Source organism: Cavia porcellus, unplaced genomic scaffold (assembly GCF_034190915.1).
Source record: "Cavia porcellus strain 051 isolate PalLab524CR breed Dunkin Hartley unplaced genomic scaffold, mCavPor4.1 scaffold_4, whole genome shotgun sequence".
NCBI classification, from domain to species: Eukaryota; Metazoa; Chordata; class Mammalia; order Rodentia; family Caviidae; genus Cavia; species Cavia porcellus.
This window is the reverse complement of record NW_026947487.1, coordinates 61,054,388-61,082,348: the sequence shown is the minus strand read 5'-3', so window position 1 is coordinate 61,082,348 and position 27,961 is coordinate 61,054,388. Positions and strand designations below refer to the sequence as shown.

The 27,961-nt window shown below is 37.4% G+C and overlaps 1 protein-coding gene and 1 non-coding gene across 5 annotated transcripts in view; both read right to left on the bottom strand.

Moving 5' to 3' along the window:
- The window catches only part of Brd7 (bromodomain containing 7), a 40,808-nt gene extending 15,980 nt beyond the window's left edge, over window positions 1-24,828 (bottom strand). Inside the window, exons 1-7 of one of the 4 annotated variants that reach the window (XM_063247146.1) lie at window positions 24,500-24,828; window positions 24,021-24,229; window positions 11,146-11,214; window positions 8,070-8,199; window positions 7,704-7,761; window positions 4,850-4,994; window positions 1,548-1,658 (exon numbers count right to left, since the gene is read on the bottom strand). In XM_063247146.1, the coding sequence (XP_063103216.1) occupies window positions 1,548-1,658; window positions 4,850-4,994; window positions 7,704-7,761; window positions 8,070-8,199; window positions 11,146-11,214; window positions 24,021-24,229; window positions 24,500-24,590 (813 nt within the window). In that variant the 5' untranslated portion in view covers window positions 24,591-24,828. The remainder of the gene's footprint in view (window positions 1-1,547; window positions 1,659-4,849; window positions 4,995-7,703; window positions 7,762-8,069; window positions 8,200-11,145; window positions 11,215-24,020; window positions 24,230-24,499) is intronic. The other 3 variants (XM_063247147.1, XM_063247148.1, XM_063247149.1) reach the window with 3 other exon arrangements.
- Window positions 19,481-19,607, bottom strand: LOC111753902 (small nucleolar RNA SNORA28). The gene has a single exon (XR_002788670.1). It is a non-coding gene; the product is annotated as a small nucleolar RNA SNORA28 (small nucleolar RNA).
- Window positions 24,829-27,961: the final 3,133 nt, after the last annotated feature.

Genomic DNA, 27,961 nt, shown 5'->3' with positions numbered 1-27,961 from the left:
GGGAACTGATGTCTAAATATTACGAGTGCAAGAATAATCATCGGGGCTGGAGGTTTAGCTCAGCGGCATAAGCGCCTGCCTTGTAAGCAGGCAGTTGTGAGTTCGATCCCCGGTACTGATAAAAAGAAAAAAGACAAAAAAAAAAAGAATAATCATCAAATGTTTTCCATTCCCTAAGTAAAGTGGATCCAAGAACCTTTCAGAGACAAGTACGCACACACTCAGACATTTGCACAAAAAGGTTTTTCTTTAAATGTAGACCTATAGTACAGATGATCACCATAAAAAATTAGAAAACCATATGCAATTACGTAAAATTCACTTTTATTATCCTTTAATTCGTCTGAATCTGAGCTCAAGCTCTTAATTCTGATTCTTTTCTCCTACCTGGCTTAAACCCACTCACTTCCTTACAAATTCCCTCTGTCTGGGGCTTCAGTTTCCTCTTTTTTTAAATTATAAAAATTTTTTTCACAGTTTCCTCTTGATTTTAGTTCTTACCTGAAATCAAAACATTCATTATGAAAATCAACTTGGAGAATAAAGATGAAATCTTCACTATGGGGAGAAAACCTGGGCCCAGGGTGGTTACTATCTTGTCCAAGGTCCACAAATTAGAAGACAGGATACCACTCAGACTTCTGCCTGCCTGTCATGATATATGGTGCCAGGGTCATCCTCAATTTCTGAAAGTAGTCTCTAAGTAACAGATTTACTATTCAGAGCTGTGAGCAGAACCTTAAACACACAACTTAGCTTTTGAATTCTCCTTTCTTGAAACTAGATGTGTATTGCTTTGGCTTACCCTTCATGGGCTATTTTATCAGCTACTGCTAGATAACCCAACCTTTTGGCACTATCTAAGGTATTTTATGTCTAAGCTCTCTCATCCTGTTTGACGACAATATGGCAGTACGTCTGCATACTTTTTTCCTACCTAAAATGCCTTTCTATCTACTAATTCTTAGCCTTCAAGGAAAAGTTTGCTCTAGTGGAAACGTGGTTTTGAGACAGTTTCAAATGATTTCTCATTTGTTGTTGTTGTTGTTGTTAATGTTTTTGTTTTGAGACAGGTTTTGCTATGTAGTATAGGCTGGCCTCAAACTCACAGTAATTCTCCTGCCTCAGCGTCCCAGGTGCTGGATTACAAGCAGGCACTATCATGTCTGGCTCATTTGTATATTTTGTTTCTTACTATTAAAAGGGAGATCTGTGCTTCAACAAAAAGCATACTACTGAATCAAACATACTCATCGTTACAGAAGGAAATATGAGAGCTTTCTTCCTAAAAAGTCTCATACTTCATCTAATCTGATTCTGGAAATGAGCCTCTAGAGAAATAATTAAGTGATTAATATTTGTATCACTATCCAATCCAAATGAGAATTCCAGTGCCTTATTTTTTTTGAGTTTTAATTCAATTTGCTCTGATCTTAACATGATCTGCCAGTAAAATGAAACCAACACTACTGAATCTATTTCACTAAGACTAATAAACACAGATACAGAGTTTATAATTGTTATTTATGACAAAGATTTCCCTTTACCTGGCTAAGAATTTTCATTCCTGAGTGCAAAAGCTTCTTCGCAGCTTTATAATAAATGGTCTCTGGTTTGTTGTAAATCATGGCATTGGTACACATTAGTTTGAAGTTATCCTACAGAGACAATATTAGAGAAAAAATATATTAGAAAAACAAAACTACTCATACCCTAGTCTGAAGACACACAGGTTTTCTAAAAATTTAAAAAACAATATACCTTTCCATCATTATTTACTAAGCATCACTAAGCAATTTACTAAATTTTAAGACTCATGAATGAAACAAAGCATTTTATTTTACCTGTATAAAAACTTTAAATCTAGAATCAAAATTCACAATGATTTTTTCAGTATAACCTTACTACATACATGAAGAATTTAAGAAAATATTTCTATCTCACCTTTAATAATTTTAGTTGAACGGTTTAAAAATGTTAGTTTTAAAACAAATACTTTAAGTTTCCACTTAGGAATTAAATATTTTGTTTTAAATCCTGACTGAAAATAGGGATCATGTTAAATTATCACAATATTTCCTGCCAAATTCACATTAATTCAGCACAAATGTTGAAACATTTATCCTATTTTAAACTACCTTAAACATAATTTGCTAAGTACTATAAAACCATGCTAATATAAACTAAATTAAAACTAAACTAAACTAAACTAAACTAAACTATACAACTATAAGGAGTTAAAATCTGTAATGCGATTTCCCAAATTATCAGAACTATATTTTTGGTTTAAAGTATGTGTACATGCTGAAGTTTCTCATGGTTAAGAATTTTATATCCATAAATGTGACAGTGATTATAGAATGAAAATAGGTAAACTGAGGCAGGAAGATCATAAATTCAAGGCCAATGTTGACTGTGTAACAAGACCCCATTTCTAAAAAACTTAAGTATATAAGAAAACTAACTAAATAGTCATAATAAATTAAAAGTGAGTGAAGTGTATGTGGATTTGCAGTTTTGGCCAAATCTCTACTTAGGATTATGCTAAGTACCAGGCCTCAAAGCATCTGATGAAAGTTATGGAGTTACTCCTCAAGTACACATACACAGAGATGAACACAAAAATCTTTATGTACTTTTAGCAGGTTTCTGGCATCCTCTCCCCAAAGGCTCCCATGGTATTCGGAGGAGTGACTCCAGAATAAGAAATTCTGAAAAGCTTGCATTCCATCAAGAATTATTAAATAATTTATTGGAGGAAGCAAGTGAGAAGAGGCACTAAGTAACTGTCTATTCATACTAAATAGCCATTTGGTTGTAAATGGCAAGAGTATTGGATCTTCCTAATGATAAAAATCTGTTATTAATATTTTTGTGGACTGGACACTACACTCAGGACCTTGCACATAACATGCCAAAACTCCATTACTGAGCCCCAATCCCTAGCTTGTTATATTTTGTGGAAGTGGGGACTGAACTGAGGGCCTTACTGAGCTATATCCCTGACCAAGGTAATGTAAAGATCCCTCATATCTTAACTGTAATGTGCTAAGCTTTATTTGACTTGGTGTAATGGCACTTTGATCACTCAAAAAGCTGAATCTGCACACTTTCTCTAGTGTGGAAAACTCCAAAGAGAAGTATTAATTCATTTCAATTGAGAAACCTTAACCTCCTTAAAAACACTCAGGGGACACACTTATACTCTCTCTTGTTACAACAGGATAAAGATCAGAGAGAAACTGTTCACAAATAGAAAAAACCCAAGCTGTGAAATTCTTTTCTATTAAGCAACAATAAAGTCTGAAATATGCTGAAATAAATGGTTTTAGCCTAACTTTCACCAGATGGATTGAGAAAAGTTTTCATTTCTCTTAGAATGCAATTCAGGTTTTCCCAAGGTCGAATATTCTCTATAAGCTCAAAGAAATTAGATGATGGTGTTTATCTTAAGTTTCGGTTGACCTGGATGTGGATGAAAAAAGAGATCAAGTAAAGACATTGTCTACTATCATTTTTCCTTCAGGAACTGATTAGGATCTAAGAGTCAGTAAGCACTACCATGTTTATATGGCACAATAAAGAAAATATTTTCTAAACTGAGTTATATTTGTCCTGGTTTAGTTGCAAAGGTAGTAATACACATGCTTTCTTTCTTTTGGTGGCAGCAGGGATAGAACCCAGGTTCTACACATTGAATTATGTCCCCAGAACATATTTTTATTTTGAGATAATTTCTTGCTGAGTTGCCCAGGATGGGCTTGAACCTACAGTCTTTCACAGTCAGCCTACTAGAGCGCTGAGATTATAGGAGTATGCCACAATGCCTAGCAGTTTCTTTTCTTTGTCAAATTTTGTTTTTTCAGGCTGGCCTTGAACTCATTATGTAGCCCAGGCTGCCCTTGAACTTATGGCTATCTTCCTGCCTCAGCCTCTTGAGTGCTGGGACTACAGGCATATGTCATCATTCTTTGTAAGATTAAAGTAAAAAAGTACTCCTGAAACAAACATGTACCATGACTATTTGAAGATGAGAGAAAAACCTCAAATATGAGACTAGGCATGTATGTTATTTTGGTAGCATTTATGTTCTTGTAAATTTTTTCTTAAAATTGAAGAGATATGTTCAACAAATACAGCTGATGTAAACTCAGAGTGAGATGTATCAAACTGCAACATTAAACTTTTCTTTTTTTTGTAGTGGTGAAAACTGAATCTTGAACTCAAGGCTTATGCATGCTATGCCAGTTCTCTCACACTAAGTTATATGCCTAGTTCTAAACTTTTCTTTAGTATTTCAGGACAACCTAATTTTTTTATTTCAGTAGATATGCCTACTTTATGTTTAAAAATAAATGTGTTTAATTTTCACTAAAATGTCAATTTTAAGCCAGGTGCAGTGGTACATGCCTACAATCCTAGCACTTTGAGATTTGAGTTTGAGTCCAACCTGGCCAACGTAGGCAGAATCTGTCACAAAACATACAAAAAAAATTTTTTTTAAAAACTTATACTGAGTTCAAGTTATAAATCGAACATCTTTTAAGAGTTGGAAAAAATATATTGGAGAAAACACATAAAACTCAAAAGAATAATAAAACTCAAAAGAATAAAAATAGTACAAAATACCAAAGGGCTTATTTCATCTGAGTTTTTATCACTGAGCTCATAAAAGTCTTCTAAAAAAGAAAAATAAAAAGGCCAATGACACTATTATGAATACAAATATTTATACTTCTAACAGAAGTTTGCATATACATTTTCAAGGGTTTGACTATCAATTTAATAAAGATGTAAGTTACTTTGTATCACTGCTCAGTTCAATAACACTATAAATAATTACAATTACCTTTAATTCTTCTATGGACTGGTAATCATTGTTTTTGATCTTTTCTTTCATAGTACTAAAATCCATTGGGTGTTTAATGATCATGGAGTAGCCGGGAGCAATAAAATCAGTCACAGGAAATGAAAAGAAAGCACTTGGGTCTTTTCTGTGAAGATACCAAAAGACAACGTTACATTTCATTTCTACTACAAATAAATCTACTGGTTTAGCAGAAGTCAGAAGAAAGCCTTCAGATGTAGAAAGAATTTGTAGTATGTTATGTTAACAAGCTTTTCACTGAAAACTATGAAAATGATTTTCAGAACCAGTAACCATTTAATAACAAGGTTAAGATATTTTACATATTAGAGTACCCTTAATACAAAAACTTAATACACTTTTTACTTGGGGAAAAAATGAAGTAAAATAAATAATTTAGACTAGCTAACAATGTTGTAGCCTTTGGAAGACTAGTACTGTGCATGTGTGTGTATTTATCAACTATCAGGGAAAAGGCAGAGTAATTACGAATGCAAATTTGTAATCTATTACTTCGGTATTTAATAGTCTTGTACTCAATCAATTAATGGATATAAATTCTATCATGTGTAAATGAGGGTGCCTAAAACACTGACATTTTTACTCTGTCTTACTCTTTCCCTACCTTTAAGTGGCCTGCACTTGCGCTGTGGAGCATCTTTCTTTTCCAACCTTTAATAAATATAAACCTTTGGTTGTTAAAAAAAATCACTACCACCACTGTCACCAGTGCTTTCTATCACAGGTTTCCAACTCCAGCTGAGAGGTGAAGAACTTTAAAAAAAGTCCAATCATGAGGGGTAGGTCAGTGGTGGTAAACCTAAGCCACACATGCTGCACCTGGCTGTGTGTTATTTTTGAAATGTTCGCCACTGCTATTCTAGGCTCATCAAATCAATCTCTTAAGAAAGGTAAACTTATGACATTGCTATTTCCAGAGCCAAATACTGGTATTTGATATTTACTATTTTCAATACTATCTGGTTTGAAGATCAAGGCTCTGTATCAAAATCATACCAAAGCACACCAGTTTTCCTTTTCCAAATAATAACAAAATTTTTTTAAAAAACAGCAACAGGGGCTGGGGATTTAGCTCAGCGGCATAAGCGCCTGCCTTGCAAGCGGGTGGTTGTGAGTTAGATCCTTGGTACCGATAAAAAAAAAAAAAAAAAAAAAAAGGCAACTACTTTAAAATATGTTTATCATATTGCTGGTCCAGTGGTAGATATCTGACATACTACTTACGTAACCCTCACAAAAGCCATCAAGGTAGTAGGATCTTTACTTTTACAGATAAAAATATTGAGGCTCAGAGAGGCAAAAGTAATTTGTTCTTGGATATAAATATAATAAAAGATTTAGAGTCTGAGTTCAGGTCTACGTAAATCTGTGTTTTTCTCACTGAAGGATCGTTATACAGCAAGACTAAAAATCAACAGTTTTTCAGCAAAAATATCCAGTCTGGCTTACACATCAAAACTTGAACTATTCAAAGTAGTTGAAAAACAGTGTTCATCTATGGGTGATCTTTTGCAAATATCTTTCAGAGGAAATTATTTACATTCCCTAAATTTAGTCTTTTTAATATAGTCCTACCTCATTTTGGTAACAAATAGAATTACCAAACTTAATTACATTTTTCACTAAGTTTGGCTCCGAGAGTCAAAGATGAAGAATCATCTGATAGCTCACATTAGTCCAAAGAATGTGGATGTGGATTCTACATAATCCACAAAATGTTCTGAGCAATGCTACTGTCTTTGGATGCTTTAAGTTGATTTCCTTTTAGGGTGACATTATTAAACTCCATTCTGATGTTACGTTACCAAAAATAAAACTAAGAGCTAACCAAAACATCTTGTAGTTATACCTTCTAGTTGAGACAGAATAAATATCCAGTAATTATTTGTTCATTCCTTTGGCACAACTAATGAATAAGATGTCATTTTCTCAACCACTTTGAACACCACAAAAGGAAAGGCCAGATACTTCTGGCCTTAATTGTAAAGCTAAACATGTGGTGGAGAATACAGACTGCTCTAGACACTTTACTTTAAAAAATATTTAGGATGTTTCACATTAAGATACAAATACAATACAATGAAAAGGAAGCCCAGGGTATTAGAATGCATGGTCTTATGAATCTTCTGAAAATAATGTGTTTCTCAATTGGACACATTCTGAGTAAAGAGAAGTATCAAAATCAGTATTTTATTAAAGACTGATGTACTTTTTTAAAGCGCTATACATTGGTTTAATTCACACACTGAAAGTTTTTAAAATCTTTTCTTCTTCCTCAGTTCTGGGAACTGAATTGTTTTGTACATGCGACACAAGTACTCTACTAGTGAGCTACACCTCGACCCAGAGTGAAAATTTTAATATGAATTTCTGTATTTAAAAGACAGAAATTCTACTTATGGTATTTTTTTCTGACTTAATAACTAGTTAATACTCTCAGCATGAGGACTGCATAAATATACAGAAGGCACCTCCATCTATTAGTAAAGTGGAAATAACTGTACTGTTATTCCTGGGTTTAATGTTTTAACATCAGAAATCACTTTAGAAAAAGAGAAATTTGCCATTAAGGGTATTATGTAACACCTTTCAAACCGCCAGTTAAAACAAACCAAGTAAGAACATCTAAAAGTCAGCTTCTTAAGAGTATTTTCTATTGCCAGCCAAAATATTTACCATCCACTTTAAAATCAAGTGTATTTGGATTTAGGCCACAAAATGTGGTTTTAGATAATCAAAACTGGAGAAGTGCTTTGGACTCTTTAAGGTTACGATTTCAATTTCTACCTTATAAAAATGTTGGAAAAATATTTACCTTTGCAATTGTCTCATCAGTTGATTTAAAGCTTCTTGAAGGGGTGTCTGTTCTACTTCTAAAGCAAAGACAGGAAAAGGATGTTTAAGAAAGGAGCATTCTGGACAGTACTATTTGGCTTTTATTCTGCATAACTTATCTGTATTCATTACTGAACATCTCATATAGAAATTCCATTTATCTTAAAAATGTTGAAGATGAGAATATCAATTCAAAATTGAAGCTAATTTAAAACTCTTATGGAGTAAGAGGGACAAAACTTTAAAAAAATCCACTACAAGTCTTTTAAAACTGAGCTAAGGCCCAGTTCCTAGCTATAACAACTGTGGTCTATTCATTCAAAATAGATAGTTCAGTTATTCCAACCTTCTTGTTTGGCTAAAGAGCTTGTGAGAGGCTTCTCAGGAGGCAAATCTAATCTCACAGGGGCGTGACACTGAAAGTCTTTTTCTGCCTCATTCTCCATACGATCTCGATCTCGCTTTCTTTTATCCTCCTAAATGAAACAAAGGGAGACACTCAGAAATATTTAAGAATCAGTATCTTTCAAAACATGGATCATTTTAATTTCAATGGAAAGAAAATAGTCTTAATAAAGAAATCCTAATGTATTTTTACTGCCATCTACTGAAAAAGGAGTGAATGACATATTCACAAAGAAAAGTATGCCAGAAATAACCAATTAGAAAAATGTTAGTATTCACAAAGGCAATATACCATCCCTAGGAATAAATATATTAAAAAGTATCCATGACCTTTTAGAAAAAATTATGAAACATTTTTGAAGGCAACACTAGAAGACTGGAATAAATGAGATATACCATGTTCATGAATTAAAAGTCAATTCTCTTTAAAGCACTCAATAAACTCAGTGATACCAATTAAAATTGTAAAACTGATTTTTATGGAATTTGACAGGCCAGTTGTATGTGTACAGTTCATTTTGAAGAGTGAATGACTAACAACAGACTAGCTCTGGTAAAGGTCACAATAAGATAATGTGACTTACCAGCTAGTAAGTATTCATAGGAAGTAACAAAGTGGATTAGACACAGGGATGGACATACAGACCAAAAGAACAGATGTGAGAGCCCAGACACAGACTCATGCACACAGAAAAATGTTGCCATAGTTTAGAGATGACATAAAATCAATGAAAAAGCGCACAACTATTTATGTGGAAAGGAAAAAATAAAAATTAGATTTCTACTTCGTGTAATATTCAAAAGTAAATTCCAGATAGACTTAAATGTGCAAAGCAAAGCTTTAAAACTTCAGATAAAAAAGCAAAGAATCTGGAGACTTAAGTATAGGGATTTTCTTATGATACAAAAAGAGTAAATATAAAAGGGAAAACTTTGATAAATGACATTAAATTTATGAATTTTGGTACCTCAATGAAAACCATATACTAGGCTAAAAATCTAGCTACAAACTAAAACTCAAAATACACTCATAAAAGTATTAACAAAGATTACACATGAAGTATTTACAAATCTATGTAAAAAGCTAAAGAACATAAAACAGTAAGATATTACATGTAATTTGCAGAAGAAACCTGAAATGTCAAATATGAAAAGTAGCTCAAACTCAAGAGAATTTAGAGGATTATAAATTTAAAAATTAGAAGTAATTTCATATCTCTCTGGCTGGCAAAAATCAAAGTGAAAATGTCGAATTTTATAAGAACAGAGAATAGCAGGACTCTTATACCTTACAGATAGGGGAGTAAATAGTGACAGTTATTAGGAAAGCAATTAGCATGGTCTACTGAAGCTTCCCAGACACATTATTTCTCAGCTATTCCTTTCCACGCACATATTCTGGAGCAGGAACGGCAAACCTATGGCATGTGTGCCTCAATTGGCTGTTATTGAAAGTTCTGCTCTCAAGAAACATCCTTTCACAGTACAATATACATGGGAACATGTATTAGATTATGAAAAGGAATAATTCCTTGACTCAATAAATGAAAATGGAGCAATAAATTGTGGCATATTTACATGGCTGGTAAAAAATAATTAGAATTTCATTCTGAATATGCTGAAAATGAGTGATGATTATCAATAAGGCTAACTCAACAATAATGTTTAGAGAAAAAGGTACAGAATCATTTGTCAAAAAATCAGGCTGTCTGAAGTCTGAAAATGTATAATCACATATTCTTTACAGATGTATGCAGAACTAGAAAAAGTCTAAAAACAGGTATGCATGTGACATATACCAAATTCAGGACAGTGGTTCTCGCTGGGGAAAGAACAGAATTCTGGAAGAGTACACAGGGTGCTTCATCTGTGTTTGCACCTTCATTTTTTAAAAAATAAAATGAAGGCACAAATGTTGAGATCTACTAACGTTGGATGGCAGGTATCCTTGTGGCAGTTTCATTATTCTCTGTACTTTAAATTCTTGACATGGGTTTTGTCATATTACTCAAGATAGTACTACATTTGTGCACTCTGGCAATCCTGCCTCGATCTCCTGAGTTGCTGGGACTACAGGTACAGCCTCCAAGCCCATCTATGGTACTTTGTATTTCTTTGAAGTAAAATTGTTCAAAATGCCCATTTTATGCTCATGAGAATTATGATTCTTAATTAGGATCTTACTGACCAAAAAGGAAAACCAAAATAAAACAAACAAAAGTCTTTTCTTGGCTTACATCTTACTATCTAGGAATCTGCCAGAAAGGTAAATGCTGAGTTCCCATTCTTGTTCTCAAGCTTCTGTATGCATCAGAGTCATCTGCAAGTCTTTTGAACACAGATGGCCAGGCCTACTCTCCAGAAGTACTGACCCAGAAGGTCTGGGTAGTCTGAGAAAGTACATTTCTTACAAATTTCCAGGCCCTGTGAGAGTTGCTGATACAGGGATCAGACTTTGAGAATTACTAATATAGAGTTTTGCACTGTATCTACGATGGGTGAAAAACACTCAGGGAGCACTGTTTTAAACTGCACTCATCATGCATTTAATCCCATCTGCCATTACTATATGGTGTTTGGTATCTGGTTTCTACAGCTTTACCAATTAATTCTCTTGAAGGTCTGTCTCTTTTGCCCAGAAAAACTCACTCAAATCTTTTGTAGACTGGCAGGTTTAGAATATCTGTTCTATGAGAAAAGACCCCCATAAACACAGATTCCTTCTCATTAAGTGTGGTATGTGTGAAGGGCAGTTTGAAAAGCAATTTTCACTTTGCACTCTATCACATAGAAAGAACTAGAACCAGGTGACAGTAATAAGGGTCAGCAAGCTCTTTTGTAAATGGCCAGAGAGTAAATATTAGGCATTACAACACATCAAGTCTGTCATTATCACTAAACTTTCTTGTTGCACCTGAAAACAGCCAAATAACAAATACATAAATAAACGAGTATGGCTATGTTCCAGTAAAGCTTTATTTACAAAACCAGTTAGTGTTGGGAGTTTGTTGACCTACAGTTAGCTTCATCCTTGAAACACCGTGATCTCTGGCAGTGCTTTCACTCTCTCCAGACCTCTTTATCATCTGTGAAACAGATTTAATTGCTGATTACAAGTAACAGATGAACACCAACAAGATGATGTTTAAATGTGAACACAAAATAGAAATGTTGAAAAAATACCAAAAAATGGTGGTGTTTCTGAACCACCTCTCCCTGGTAACTTTATTCACTACATAATTATACCAACCGCCCCTCCCCGCTTTAACCCAGGGATCTGCACTGAGCTACATCCCAAGCACTTTTTCCTTCCTGATCTAGCTATACTGGAATAGTTTAAAATTAGATTTTCTATTTTCTAGGACTTCAGTTACTTTTTTTATCTGACTTTTAAAAACTGATTATGGCAAATGAAACAACTAAGTGATGTAAGTATACAAAAAATAACTACTTGATTTCTGTGAAAATGTGTTTCTCTGCAATTCCTGAATGGTTCCAAATTATGCTAACTAAGCATAAATATTTACTCTGGGTTTTAGTCTTTCAAATCTGTGCTCTAAACTTTTTCCTCATTGCTATGTTTATCACCAATGCTGTGATGGTGTTCAGTTGAGGTGCCTATCCTGAGCTGTCTTGCACAACCATTAGTGTGTACATTTGTCCTTTTATTTCCACTCAACTGTATGTTCTATGAGGGTCTAATACAGATGTTACTTAATAGCTACTGAGGTCAGACAATCCAAGGCTATCATTATGCTATTAAGTTATTTAAGGAAGTTCATAGATACTTCTGGAATTGGTTTTACCTCTTACATGAGAACATATTCAACAGCCCAGATGGGCTTATAGTCTGTCAACTCTTCTGGTTCGTCAATCCCTATTCACTAAGGGTGTGAAAGGGGCTCCTTAACAAAGCATTATATACAATACCTCTATCAAACTAAAAAAACTTCTTGCAGTTAAAAGAAGAAAATTGTTTCTCCTACTGATTTCCTCCTTGCACAAGGCAGGGAAAGCTTACTGGCGTCTACATGCCAGCTTTTGGCCTGTGAAATGGATTTAGAGAAAATAATACAATCTTCAATCAAAAAAGGAGGATGACAAAGGAAAATAACTAGGTCGTACTCTCAATCGTGCATTCCTACGCAAGATGCCTCAACTCCTCACAGCGGTAACAGCTGACCTCACCCATTTGCTGCACTGATGGCTATGTGACCAGTCTCACACCTATAGCCCTTCACTTTGGTATAGTCTTTCTGAATGTGTCTATATTCTCCACAAGAATAGCACTTCTGCTCATCTGCATGGGGACAGTGGCGAACCAAATGGCTTGATTTGCCAATTGTAGAAGCTGCTCTCGCTGTCTCTCAGGCTCCTTGCAGTCCTTGGTGATGTGGTCACCTCCGTGGCAGTTATAGTAGGCCTCTTCCTGAAGACCATAATCTTTGGCAAGATGATTAGACCTATTAGTGATAACAGATGTCTGCAAGAGATGAGGAAACAAACTGGAAACCGCTTCCACGGCTTCTCATTCCACAACCACCTCCTCCATCACTAGGGTGCGTTCTTGGGCCCGATGGGGCTATCTACACTGTCTACACTGTCTATACTTGAAGCACTCATTGCTGCAGACAAATCTTCAGTGTCTGAGTGGACCTGCAGAGGCAGAGACTTGGATGTAGGCCTAGAAAAGGTCCTTCAACAGGCAGTGGCTGTTTTATTTTCAGGGTCCTTGCCTATACCACACACGTCTTCACATGGCCCCACATCTGCCGTTGCACACCTCCAGCACTTTAAAAAAATATTTTTATAAGATCTAGTAAGTTTTCCAGGCAGGAGTGCTGAGATTACAGGCATGTACCACTACAGACTGCTTTTTTTTTTTTTTAAATAATAACTACTTTACTATTAAATATAGCAAAATAATACAACCTTCAGGGAGAGTTTGAAAGAGAAAAAAATACAAACACATAGGGTGGAAACTATCCTAAACTGAATGAGGATTCTGTAACATATTATTGCCAGCTGGTAATTAGGGGAACTAGCTTCTAGTTCACAAACACATGACCTTTAATAAGCTACTACACTATTTTAATCTGAGTTTCTCATCTATACAAAAGGCTTCTATCTTTACTACAGTTCTTTTACTAAAATCCCGATCCTAACCTTCTAATTTTCTTTTTCATAATTCAGAATCCTTCTGTGAAAGTTGCGGACTTCCGGGAGAACATGGCGGACAGATAACAGCAACTACCGGAGGCTCTCTGAAAGACTCGGCTCAGAAGCCAGGAATGGTGCGGACTAAGGAGACATAAGCAGGTGGAGATATGCTCTGCTGACTCAGGAACGAACTGGGCTGAGAGAAACCAACTTGGAATGCAGTCCTGGTGCTAAAACAGGAACAGAAAAGCCTCGGTGTGGAGCTGGACCCCGCGCCACTGTAAGCCGCTATTTGGGTTTCCCGCCGCGCGGCGGCTGGCTGCCTTTACAGTGGCTCAGCAAGGAGAGAGACATGCAGAAACTCTGAGAACAGCAATCTGCGAACGGCAGGGAGGCGTGCACTGACTTGTGGTGAGGTGAGTGAGAGAAACTGACACTCTACCACAGTTTGACTCCAGCGGAGGACTTTCTGGGCCCGAGCAGTCCTGCGGGAGCAGGGCGTGGTGGCGACTCCAGCCACACATCCCCCTCTTGGGCGGGATTGGTGAAAAGTGCCTGGCCTGCGTGACGCTGCCGGCGGACCTGGTAGGCTGTCCCAACCCAGATCCCAGAGCCTGACGGTGGCCCAGAGGGGCGACTCCCGCGTAGGCTGCCTGGTCCGTAACTCCCTGGTGCGCAGCGGTGAGCGGGAACACCTAACTGGCGCAATTCGATCAGGCTGTGGCTGACTGGGAGAGAAGCTGGGCCTCTTATATAAGCTTGCATATATAAGGAACAGAGAAGAAGAGGCAGCATGGGAAGAGGCAGCAACAAGAAAGGCTCCTCGGCCCCCAATTCTGAGAAACAGGCAATAGCAGACACCGCACCAATATACATAAGGCACCATATAGAGAGCCTTATAGACCAATTCAGGAATGAAGTTATCAACGACCTGAAGCTAGAAGTATGCAGAATAGTTAGAGAAATGCTAAGTACCACCCAAGAAAAAACAGGCGGTGGAATGGAAGAACAGAAAAAAAGGGGAGAATTGTTTGATGGAGAAAACAGAGAAACCATAGAATACGTGAAGCAGGTTCAAAGGGACTACCAAGATACCAAGAAGTCTATAGAAGACTGGCATAACAGCTTGAAAGAAACTAAGGACAGACTATCTGAACTGGAGGGCAGACTTGTAATATGGGAGAATGAAATGAAAAACTTCTTAAAAATAACAAAGAAACAAACAGCAATAATACAAAGACAAGAAGATGATAAGAGGATCCATAACTTAAGGATTAAGAACATAAAAGAAGAAGTAGGGACACAAACAAGTGAACTACAAAAGCTACTCACAGAAATAATCCAGGAGAATTTTCCTAATTTAGCAAAAGGTAAAGATACTCAGATGTATGAGGCATACAGGACCCCAGCTACCTACAACCCAAACAGACCAACACCCAGGCATATAATAATAAAAATTCCAGAAATTCAATACAAGAACAGAATATTAAAAGCTGTCAGAGACAAGAAACAGACCACTTACAAGGGAACACCCATCAGAATTACAGCAGATTTCTCGGCACAAACCATCAAATCACGAAGAGCATGGGGGGAAATAATTCAAGCTTTGAAAGATAATAATCTCCAGCCAAGATTGAGATATCCTGCACAACTGTCCCTGGAAATTGATGGAAAAACAAGGTGCTTCCAGGATAAAGAGGAACTGGGGGAATTTGCAACCACCAATTCAACTCTACAGAGAGTATTGCAGGATATTCTAAAAAAAGAAAAATACAAAGAATCCAGAAATAATGGCAGGGAGGCCACAACGAATGGAGCAGAGAACAAAATGAAGAAGACAAACTGACAGCTACTGACAGAAAAAGAGCTCAACAGAAATGAGGCAGAGAAGATTGGATGATAGGAATAGCTATTTTGGAGAAAATGACATCTTAATAGGTAATACTGATTTAGTATCATCTTGTTTTGAAGTCTCATCTAGCTTTTGTCCTTCTGTCTCCAATGGTCTAAATAGGTTGTATCTTACTGGATTTTATTATGTACGATAGTATAAGCAAAAACCTTGTAAAGACAAGGAGATTATACAGAAACCATTATTCATTTTCTGTTAGTCAATTCTAAATACTCTGTAATGCTGTCATTCTCTTGAATGGTTTTACATCGTTTTGATATACTTAATGCTACAGTATACGAAGTTGTACTCAAGGATTTCAAAAAAAGACAATATAGTAACTACTTTTAGGTTAGAATTATCTGGTGGTGAAACACTATTCTGCTTAAATGGTTATGTTTTGATCTGCGCTGTTTCGTTGTTATGCCCTCTTTTATCTCAATCTCCACTCCATTATTTACTTTTTTATCTTTATCCTTTTAATTAAAGGAAAAAAATAGCAGGATATATTATAGTAACCCACTTTGACTTTTCATTACTTTGATTTAAAGCCCTGTATTACTCTCACCATCTGGTTTTTAACTGATGTTCCCCTATTCTGTTTTGCTGGATAGTATCAGGTTCGAAAGTTTAGGCATCAGCTGTGAAGATAATGAGATTCATTATGACGCCCATTCTTGTTGACTTTTATCTACTTTTGAAGACCTACAATGTCTCCAATGTTTTGGTTTTGTTGGTTTTATTCTTTACTGTTTTGTTCAATTGTATTATAACTAACGATATAGGCAATTCTATTAGAGATAGCGGGAGGCATTATAGTAACCATTGTTGATCACCTTGTATTATGTTTTTACATTATCTATTATGTCCACCCTTTTGACTTGACCGATTCTGTTCTGTTATGTCACATTTGGTTTTACTCTCTTCCAAAAAAGTAATAAGAACCGTGGGAGCAATGAAACCCAAAATGTGTAATAGTCATGGTACAAAAGAGAGGAAAAGAAAGTGCTCCAAACTATATAACTGCATGTATATTTAAGTGTATAAGATAGAAAATGATATCACAGAGTTTTATTGGATCAATGAACAGAACTGTTTGCAGTATCGTTGATGGAATGTCCACTTTACAAGCTTTAATTTTGTGACTTGAACAATTATTTCTAAGATGACAATATGTAATCCATTAACTAGTGATTTCCTACTGTTCATTTTTTTCTGTAAATCTGTATAAATTGTACCCTTTCCCTGCTTTTTTTTTTTCCTTTTCTCCTTAAATAAAATTTAAAAAAAAAAAAAAAAAAAAAAAAAAAAAAAAAAAAAAAGAAAGTTGCTTACAAAGTAATATAAATATAGCCAAGTATAGTGGCTCATGCTGTAAACCCAGCACGCTGAAGGGTGAGGGAGAAGAATTCCAAATTCAAGACCAACCTGGGCAACTTGTTGAGATTCAGTCTCAAAAATTACAAGGGGCTGATGGCACAGCCCGGTGTGAAAGGCCTGGTTCAATCCCCAGTACTGGAGTTTGAATCAGGGGAGACATAAAACTAATTTAAAATATAAAATATTAGTGTTATTTAACTTTAGGTAGCTGTCTTAGTCACTTTCTCTTTGTTGGAACAAAATATCTGACACCTATAAACTTCAAAGAGAGTTTTATTTTAAGTCAGTTTCAGTAGGTTTTTCCCCATTGCTGGCTGGCTCCAGGGCATGGCCGAAGAAAGCTGTTTAACCCATGACAGCCAGGAATCAGAGACTGAAGGAAAGACTTGGGCAGGGAAACAACCCTTCCAGATCACACCGTGCGCTTAGCTTTTCCAACCAGGCTTCACCTCCCAACAGCACATTCAATCATAAACTAATGAGTATAGAGTTCCCATGAGCCAATCACTTTCCAAAAGCCCATCTTTGAACACATGAGGCTTCTGGAGAACATTCTAGACTTCAATCATTTTGGCTTCAAGCAGCCAAAGAACAGTTAACAGTATGACTTATAGAATAGGTTCAAATTCTGCTTGCCACATATAATTATAGCATAGATGAGATCATGGATAAACCATATACATTTCTGATGTCTAATTTTCTCATCTTCAAATATAATTATACATATCTCAAAGCAATATTTAGAGGATTAAAAAAGTCAGTGTATGTGAAAATGTAGCACATTTCCTAACACATAATGTACACCAATTCATTCAATAAACAAATGAGGCTATATTACAGGTGAGTCCAACCTGTAGCTCATGGGTTGGCTTGCTTGGACCTCACTACTGTTTTATGCCATTTATAAAATACCCAATGTATTTAATGCATATCAATAAAACTTCATTTTAAAACATTTTTATTTTTAAAAGTATATTTTTATATACCTTAGATTTATGAAAGTATAGAAATGCTTCAGAAATTCTACAGAAACTAGAGCTGAAAAGAATTCAGGTAGGTTTAGGGGTGGAGGAAGTGGATAGGCTAGTATTCCAGGTGGAGGAAATATACTGTGTGGATGGAGGTATGCGGCAGGTAAGAGGAACAGTGGCCATATCCTTAACTACAAACGTGCTGTACTTATTTCAGACTAGATTCTAATTTGTCCATGACTTGATGGCAAGTTGATTTACTAATGTATAATACCTCTGAAGCAAATTTTTGCTCAGATTATTAGCACTATTAACACTCACTGCATTATATTACAGATATATCTGTTTACAGGAATTGGAGTTCTCTGTGGGTAGGGGCCCTTGTCTTTTTCAGCTCTGTATCCTAAGTTTGACAGTGCCTAATACATATTATTTGCTAAATGTGTATCTGTAGAATTGATTACAGGAGACAACATGAAAGAGGAACATGAATGTAAGCAAACAGCCGAAGTCCTTAGTAGTTAGTACTACTCCCCAGAGTGGAGGCTACTTCCAATGTTCAAAACAATTTGATAATTTTAGAATCCAATGAAAAGTCATTTTCACTGCTTTGCAGATAGGCCTCATTTTTGGCCCTAGGTTGAAAATGGCATTGGCCATTCAGGTTAGCTCCTACCTCTATAATGACCCTCTCCCAAATAAATAAACAAACAAATAAATAAATAAATAAATAAGATTTTTCTCTTAGCTTTCCAATACAGAATGAAAAACACTTTCCTCTGGACTCCCACAACACTTGATCCATACTTCTACTAAGATTTACCAGGCCATGAAGTTCATTACCCTTTTGAATCTAATTCCTCAGCTCAACGCTGAGCTCCTGTAGAATTTTACTCATCTACCTGATATATCTTCATCATTCAAGCCTATCATAGTCTGGCTAGATAACAGATATCTGATCAAGTGAATAAACAGCCCTTCTGCCTGGGAAGCGATACTACTTATATGCCCTTAGTCAGAGTCTATAAAATATAAGCAGTCTCAAAGAGATTACTGTACAACCTATGCTCATAGCAGCATTATTCCAAATAGAAGGTAAAAGGAAACTAAGTGTTCATCAATTGATGAACAGATAAAATGCAGTATATCTACACAATGGATTATCATTCAGCCTTAAAAAAGGAAACTGTAACACATAAGAAGAAAATTCTAACACATACTATAATATATATGACCCTGAAGATACTATGCTAAGTAAGTTAAGCCAATCACAATAAGATGAATACTGTCTGATTCCACTTACATGAGGTATCTAGAAGACTCAAACTCATGGGAATAAAGAAGAATGGTATTTGCTAGGGAAAGGGGAAAAAGGAAATAGGGAATTGTTTAATGATTATGAAAACGTTCTAGAAATTGGCTGTACAACCTAACACTGAATTGTATACTTAAAAATGGTTAAGGTGTTGAATTTTAATCTATGCATATTTTACTGCAAAAGGAGAAATAAAAAAAATAAAATTATACCAATTTCATAGGATTATACTAAAGTAACATACAGAAGGCACTCAGCACAGAGACCAGTAATATTTGTAAAATGTAGGTTTTTAGTAATCACAATGGATATGATCATTTCACATAAAATGGTTTTATAAACACGTTTGTAATTTTTATAAAATCATTATTTTATCAACTTACACGCAATTTTATCCACTAAATCTGTTTTATTAAATTATGCTCCTGTGCATATATTACTTAATCAAATGGTATGAACACTTTTTCATGAACTGTTATTTTTTATTTTATATACTATGAAATATGAGTTGAAAATGCAAGGCTGAATTTAATACACAGTTAAGAGTTAATCTAACAACCAAATTTTCTGCCAACTTGTCAGCAACCAAATATTTCAGAGAAAATAAACTTTGGCACATTTTCTTTCTTTTTTAACTTGTTTCAGTCTATGTAACGGCTTGTCTCACAGAAAGGAGCGTGCTGGAATAGGTTAGACTTTCTTGCTATAGCAAGCTCAAATTGTGACAGACTGTTTTGATAATCTGTCACAGAGTGTTTGCTTGCACATTTAGCACATTTTCAAAGGTACACTAATCTACGTTACAGTCTGGTTAAAACAAGGCACAGGGGACCTTTAATGCTTTAGTTAGCATTAAACACTACTATTCTGCTGGAAGAAATACTACTGATTCTACTATCTTATTGGGCCATTGTAAACTAATTTAGTCAGAACCTTTCAATGAAGATGATCAGTTATGTAAGTCACTTTTGAAAAGGTATTGGGTTTTATATTTGTGTATTTCCCCTGAACAACTTCTTTTCCCAAGTAACAGGGGTTGTTCAGGCAAAGTAACAATATACCATGCTAAAACACTCACATATCACTACTCTCTGCAATTAAACAACATTTCCCAGTCTCCCTCCAGTTAAGGTGACCGTGTAAGTAGGTCCTGGCTGATGAAACATAGCAAGAGTTATGTATGCCTTTTATAAACATGATTTATCTTTTTATACATTTATTTTTATATGTCTTTCATAAATAGCTTTTATCTTTTTCTTATGGCCTTCTTCCATCTTATTGCATGCAACTGAGAGAAGAGTCATTAGTCCCTTGGAACCACACATCAGACCCTCCTAGGCCAAAGGGTGTCACATAGCTGACTTGAGCATTGGCTTCCAAAATCCTTGGAGATCCAGCACATAACTGAAAGAGGCAACCTATTCTGGAGACTCTATCCCTAGACTACAGAAGCAGAAAGAACTCTTCTCCCATGCTCAATGTGGCCAAGAAAAAAGAGACAATCCAAATAGCTTCTATGGAACCAATGACACCCTAGAATCTAGAAATGTCCCATTGTTCTTAGACCTAGTCTTGGCAAACTGGGACTCTGGGCAAATCCACTTCATTTCTCACGTACTTACCTGACTTACTCTGTAGGGTATTACAAACAGATAAAACTATAGATATTAATGCATCTAATTTACAATGGCATCAAAGTATGAAGGTGGCTAATAATTACAGACACATTAAGAAAGTGCAGAGTGGCTGGAACACAAAAGACATTTAGGAATCTGTCTGGAAGACATACTCATAAAAACATACGAAAGTGTATAGTAGGCACAGTATAGAACTATATAGAAGAAAAAGTAGTGCTAAGTATGGTACATCTATCAATGGTGTTATGTATGGAAGTAGCTGCCCCAGAATTAAAAACAAAAGTGGGTAAAAGTGATTAATTCTAGTTAAACAATATGATGGCAAAAAAGTAAAGAGTGGAGGTGCAGGCCTGTGACTCCCAGCAGTCTGGGAGGCAGAGGCAAGAGGATCACAAGTTCAAGTCCATGCCAGGCAATTTTATGATTTAGCAAGATGCTGTCTCAAAAAATAAAAAAGGCTGGAGATGTAGTTCAGTATAAGGTCCTAGGTTTAATTATAGTATTGCAAAAAGAGGACAGAAGAGGGAACAGTGAATAAAAGATGTCCACACTTGGGAAATGGAAGGCAGATGGAGCATGCGGAAGAGAGCAAGAAATTGCCTACACTCCATGAGGGGGAAGCCTATGGAAAATCCTAGCACCCTGGACTAACTCAGAACTTGGACACAAGAGGAACAGAATTGCCAGATTTTGAGATGTCAAAAGTGGGGTGACAAGTAGGCCTGAAAGCATGGAATTAAACGGTAACATCTTCAGAACATTTTCCTTGATTGACTCCAGAAATAGCGGTGCCAAGGTAAAAGTCTCCTATGAAGAGAGGAATTTTCTCTAGAAAAACTCAAGACACCCAAAGAAAATATCTGTAAGGTATAGCACAAGGCAGTTAATCAGCTCTTTAATGCTGCATGTTTAAAGACAACTATCAGATACTTTTGACCTAAAAGAGCAAGCAAATAAGCTGAAGAATTTGGAGGAAATACAGGAAAGAAAATGTAAGAAAACTAGAGAATCAGCCCAGAGTCTGACATCTAAATGGCAGGAGTTCCAGAAAAGAGAAAACAGAAATACATATTACAGAAATATTTCTAGCAAACACTTCAAAATTGAAGGAACCAGTATCAACTGTCAGGTACAGCACCCAAAACAAAAGGGAAAGATCCTAAAATTTCTAAGAAAAGCCAGAAGTGGTGGCACATGCCTATAGTTCCAGCACGCTAGGCAAAAAGATCACAAGTTTGAGCACAGCCTGGGCAATTTAATTTAGGGAGACCCTCTCTCAAAAAATAAAATAAAGGGCCTAGGATATAGATCAGTGTATGTGTCTTGGGTTCAATCCCCAGTACGGAGAGAAACTTTTTAAATAGCAAACTGGGGGAACTGGCCAAACCTTCTTGTGAGCCAGCTGCTATGTGGGCTGGATATAAGAAGTGCAGAGCCCCACGCCACCCCACGCAATCTGCTGATTCAGAAAAACACAGATTGAGATGATAGCTACTGAAGTGAAAAAAACAATTTAATGCCTGTATTGTTTGACTGACATTGCAGGCCAAAAGCCAGTAGTTTAAACATCTATTTAGAGGATAACAACATGCAATAAAACAACTATGGGCATTTTCTTCTGAAACAGGTAGCCATTGTTAATTCCCTATTATCTTGTTTTAAAGTCCTATAACATTTTCATTGTTTTGTTTGATTTTATTGTATCTGATGGCATAGACAGTTATTTAAAGCTTTATTATGCTAACTATTGTGATTTCTTATTATCTTGTTTTGAAGTTCTGTATCACTTTCACTGTTTTGTTTTGATTGGCTTTATTCTGTTTTATTTTGTTTGGTCTATTCTCTTTATGATAAAAAGCCAATAAAGCAGAATCATGGCCAAAAAAAAAAAAAGGCAAGCTGGGAAGACAGAAGACCACAGAGTAAGGCCTTCAAAATTTTGAAGTATAACCTGTAATCTAAAATTCCATACTGACTCTCACCACTAGTCTATGTAATGAATCTAGATAAGATAGAATGAAGACTTTGAAACAGGTAAGAATTTATAAAAACCTACTTATGCATGCTTTCTTAGCAAGTTTCTTAGGAAGCCAATACTATGAGAATAAGAGAGTAAATGAAGAAGATATGGGATCAGGAGGTAAGCAAAAGGAGTCCCAGAAGGTCCAGAGCAAGAGACAGAGGCCACATAATGATGTCTCAGAACGAACAAACAAACAGGAAGCCATCTAAAAACAAGTCGGATGAGTTTTCCAAACACGGCAGTTTGGGAAGAATAAGTAAGCAATAAACCAAATAAAAGCAATTAACTAGTTAGTCAAGATCAGACTTGTATTTGTGTATTGTACTTGTCACCAATGAACAATAAAATAATCACTAAACATTGATTTAACAATTATGTATGATGCGTCTATACTGGGAGGAAGGTGTAGGGGAAAGTGGGGGTGTTGAGAGAAGAATGCTAACTTAAATTCTTCTGTAACGCTGTCAGCACAAAATACTATATAAGTCAATAAATCATTAAACAATACTATAAACCTACATTTAAAGATGGAGACAAATATCCACAGAACTAAAAAGTTTAGGAAATAAAACTCCATAACGTGGTAGGAGATTGTACTCTTGATTTACTCATTACTAATAACAATTTTAAAAAAAAGGAGACTATATTAAGAATTAGGGTGAAGAAAAGTTTTAAAAAAGTTATGTGTGCTTCTTTATCATTTGAAGTATAAGAAAATGCACATACTTTAATAATTTAGGAAAGGAAAGGGGTATTTATGTTGTCACAGTTTAGCCAAAGGCAATAAAAACTGGGACAGAAAGTAAGATACAGAGGAGAATAGCTATGTAATTTAACAAAAGAAAACTTATAAAACTAACCTATGGAAAGATTTACCTTCAAGATGCAGTAATTGGCCTCAGTAAGTCACTTAGTGACAGATTAAATTTGGGAGGTACAGATTTCTAAGATAATTTCAGATTACGTATGTAATCACCTTTGGAAGCAACTGAATTACTATTTTGTTTAGCTTGCAAATTAGCTGGCTACCTGCTCTTTTCTATCAAATGCAAATGGTTAAGAAAATTCTTAATTTTTATTCCTGGTGTTACTGCAGTCTCTAATCACATTTTCCCTTTAACAGACTCAAACTTTGTTTTAAAAGATGAGATATTCAATATACATTTGGCATTATGCTTATTTCAGGGAAACATTTGAATGTACTATTTTGAAATGACTACTTCTGACAAACCTTGAACACTGAGCGTGACTTATCACTCTTTGTGGATAGTTAGAAGTATTCTTTGGAAGAGTTCCTGAAAACCAGGATTTAGCTGCTTAAGCCTGAAGTGTAATCACAACTGCCTAACAGTAAAATGAGGTAAAGACTTACTAAAACTCACAGGTGAATTCGTGTTTCTACTGTCCTGTTACTGCTTAAAACAAGCCAGATTTTTGCTGTTTTTTCGTGTCACACTGGACACAAAGATAAAAGTAGCTTAGCAGCAAATGACTAAGCCACGCAACCACCTTTACCTTGACTCGTCTCCGTTTTCTCCCTTTTTCCTCCCCAGGCACCTGCTTCTCTCCTTTCTTCCTCTTTTTCCGCTTTCTGTCTTTGTGTTTATCATGATCGTTTTTGTCTTCGAAGAGACTCGAGTCGTGTCCAGAGCTACCCGTGGATAACTCGGTGACCTCGTTCCCTCCCACTTTCAGGACCAACTTCAAAGGCTTCTCCACATAGTCTGGAACAAAAAAGGGGGCGCCCGGGTTACAAGAGGGTTCCGCCGGGCACTGCCGACAAGCCAGGGACCGTCGGCCGCGGGCACGTGTTGAGTGACAGACGCCTGGCCGCCCGGGGCGGGCTCAAGACCCCACTGAGGACACCCGCCGCGGCTGGGGACCCGGGTTCGAACGCCGCCCGCCAGGGCTCTGAGCGGCGTCGGGCGGGCCGCTCTCCTGCTCCGGTCACGACCTGCGGCGGGAGGGGACGGCCCGGGTAGGGTGAGGCTCACTTCGAGACCTGACGCCGCGCAGCTCTACCGCGCGCTCCTCACCCTCGTACAGGTGTCTGTCCGACTTATGCTTCTTGTGCTTCTTGCCCATATCCGACCGGGCCCCGGTGCCCGCCCCCCGCGCCAGGCCCAGGCCGTGCGGCGCCGCTTCCGGTCCGGGCCAGGCGAGAGGAGGGCGGGAGCGGGGCCCGCGAGACCCAGCGCCGCGAGGCAGGGGTACGGCGCGCGCCCCGCGGCGCGAGGCTCCTTAGGAGAACACGCGCCCTAGACGCTGCCGTAGCCCGGCAGCGGCGGCAGCGGCGAAGGCAAGCGATGAACGGCGAGCGGCTGGCGCATGGGCGGGAGAGAGGGGCTGCGGCGCGCTCCAGGTCACGGCGTCTGCGCGTGGTGGCCCCTGGTGGCTGGAGGTGGCGTTACAGGCTGCGAGCCGAGGAAGGGGCCGGGTCTAGGGGCGGGGCCTATCGCTCTGAATCCTTTTTGCACCTTCCCTCTTTCCTCTTGTTTTTCCCTTTGCTTCCTTGCTTCCTCTTCCTTCCTCGTTCTCTTTCTTCTTCTTTTTCTTCCCTCTGTGTTTTCCTTTTGCCCTCTCTTTTCTATTTTTCTTGACTTTTCCTTTTTCTACCCTTCCTCCTTCACTGATTTCTCCCTTCTTTCTACCTTCCCTTGTTTGTCTGTCTTCTCCTTAACAATATTGAGCCCTTACTGGATGCCAGATTTAGCATAACTAGCTTGAAGGACACTAAATTAAAAAACAAGCCGGGCATGATGATGCACACCTGTAATTTCAGCACTCTTGGAGGCCGAAGCAGGAGGGAAGAAAGTTCAAGCTTAGCCTGGGCAACTTAGCAACTGAGTGAGACCCTGTGCCAAATTAAAAAAAAAAAAATACAAAAAAGGGTTTGAGATATAGTTCAGTGCAAAGACCCTGAGTTCAAGTCCACCCCTTACTCCGCCCACCACTGCAAAACCAACAAACAAAACCTACAGAAACCTTATGTAATGATAAGGCCACCAAGATCTTAGTTAAAAGCAACAAGGATGTATGCCAAGCAGTGTTTCGTTGTTTAGTAAGATCTATTCGTGAAAGTAAGTGTGGACCTCTGTGTGACAAGGTTGTGAATGGACACAGGAGAACTGCTTAACTGTGGTCACCTTGGGGGACTAGAGCTGGAGGAGAAATGAATTATTTTAGTTCTATGGCTCTCTATTGTTTGAAACAAATTTAATGTGCATGAGCTTTTCAAAAAGGAAGAAAAAGATAAAATTAAGAAATTAGGTTAGTTAAAATTAACAACAGAGAAAGAGATAAAAATGTCACTCTCGAATTTACATCAGGTGAGCATTCAGGCTGACTCTGTTACCATATAGATTGATGTCCACTATTGCAACCTTCTGTTAAGTCCTCATTCATTCTTAAGATTTGGAGACCATGTGGAGTAATGAGTTATTCACGTTTCTGTTCATTGGTATTGAACCACAACTACTGTATTAAGATGTGCTCATTGTAGCATATCCAGGGATGTCATTTATGGGAAACAAAAGGATGTCAAGATTTTTCAGTATAACAAAGCTTGTAAAATAGGGAAGTCAGTAATATTCTTATTCCCTTTTTATATAAGGGGAAATGCATTTCCAGAGATGTGAAATAGATTGCTAGTTAGTGTTAAGGATTCAAATCCAGATTTTCTGGGTTGCAATCAGAAGTCCTTTCAACATATGAACATGGTAAAGCTCTTTTGAATATCTGTACTTTTAGCTCTGTAGTGCCCAGTGTATTTTCAAATAAGCTCATAATTATAACCTTCTCTTACAAAAAGATCTAATACCAGTCATTTATAGTTTAATAAGAACAGGAAGATTTGTAGCTTTATATTGAACTCAGTGATGGCTTACAATTTAGGATCCTATTGTTGGCAAATGATAGAAACTCAATTTGAATTTTTGCAAGTTAACAAGAAGAGATTTATTCATTTACATGTCAAGAAAGGGCAGGAATAAAGCTTGCCTGAGGGAAGATGAGAACAAAGAATTTGATGCTATTCTCTCTCCCTTTCATCTCTGTCTATATTTTTGTGGTAGTTTGAATCTTCAGTGTCCCTCTGGGACATGTGCCCAGCTGATGGCCTTTTGGGAGGTGACAGATACTTCAGAAGGTTTCGCCTAGTGGAAGAAAGTTAGGTTGTTATGGGCTTTCCCTTAAAGTGAGAATAGGGATACAGACCTCTTTCTCTCTCTTGTAGCTTCCTGGTTGTCATGAGGTAAATGGTTTTCCTCTACCATGCACTCCCATCATGGTGTCATACCTCACCAGAGGCCCAAGGTGATGGGGCTGAGTGACCATGGATTTAAACCTCTAAACTGCGAGCCAAAACAAACCATTCTTCCTTATAAATTTATTGTCTCAAGTATTTTGTCACAGTAATGAAAAGCAGACCAACAACGCCTCCCCCATGTGACTAGAAAAATAGCTACTAGCTGCTTCAGAAATTTTATACTGTCCTGACCACTCAGGGAAAAATTCTCTTCCTTTTCAGCTTAGAAAAACCTCAGGGAAGGAACATGATTGGCTCACTTGGAACACATGTTTCATAGGGGGCGGTCAGCTTGGGTACCAAGTCCAGCCCTGTGGCTGGGAGGAGTAGGGGCTATGGATGGCAGTTCCTATAAGGTCCCTGTGGTTAGCCAGGGAAGAAGAGCTCCCCTTGTAAGAGCAGTGTTTTTTTTACAGAAGCTAAGTTTGTATCTATTACTTCCTTGTAATAAGCTTCTTTGGCATCTGAGGTAGAGGTCAGGGAAAGAGTAGATACATTGGATAAGTGAACCTCTGCTGCTCTGAAATCAAGCCATAAGGTCCTCTTTTTCAACTCTCAACTGTACCTCATTTTGCTTTGGGAACTGGCATGCCCACCCCCTCTGTGGTCAGGCTTGTGCTGTAGCATATTCACTCCAGGCTGGACTTTGTGCATATGCCCATCTGCCCTTATCACTCTGCATGCTGCCCAAGGACAGGATCTGGTCCCATTCTGCTTGGTGCCTACAACACCCAGCACAGTGAGCACTACTCTTCACATGTCCCTCAGAGCTATTTCTCCCCCCCCCACACACCTGCCCTGCCACCCTGTGACAGAGGAAAATGATCTTGTTACCTCATTTACACTATGGACTTAGTAACTTCCTGCCTTGAGAGCAAGCCTAATAGGTCACAGAGTGTTCACAGCGGTGCAAAGAGTAAGAAGAAGGAAACGTGTCTCAGAAAAAGTGCCCAGAAGATAGGGACCCCAATTTATGCCTTCTGGAATTTCTAGCCCTAGTCCTATGCCTACCACAGAAGGTACCAGAAAATGTTAGTTGAAATTGCACTCTACAGTGACCTCAGAGTCCTGTTTCCTGTCATCCACGCTCCTCCTTATTGAGTGCAATTTGTTTCTAATAATAGGATGCAGCAGAGGTGATTAGGTTAAT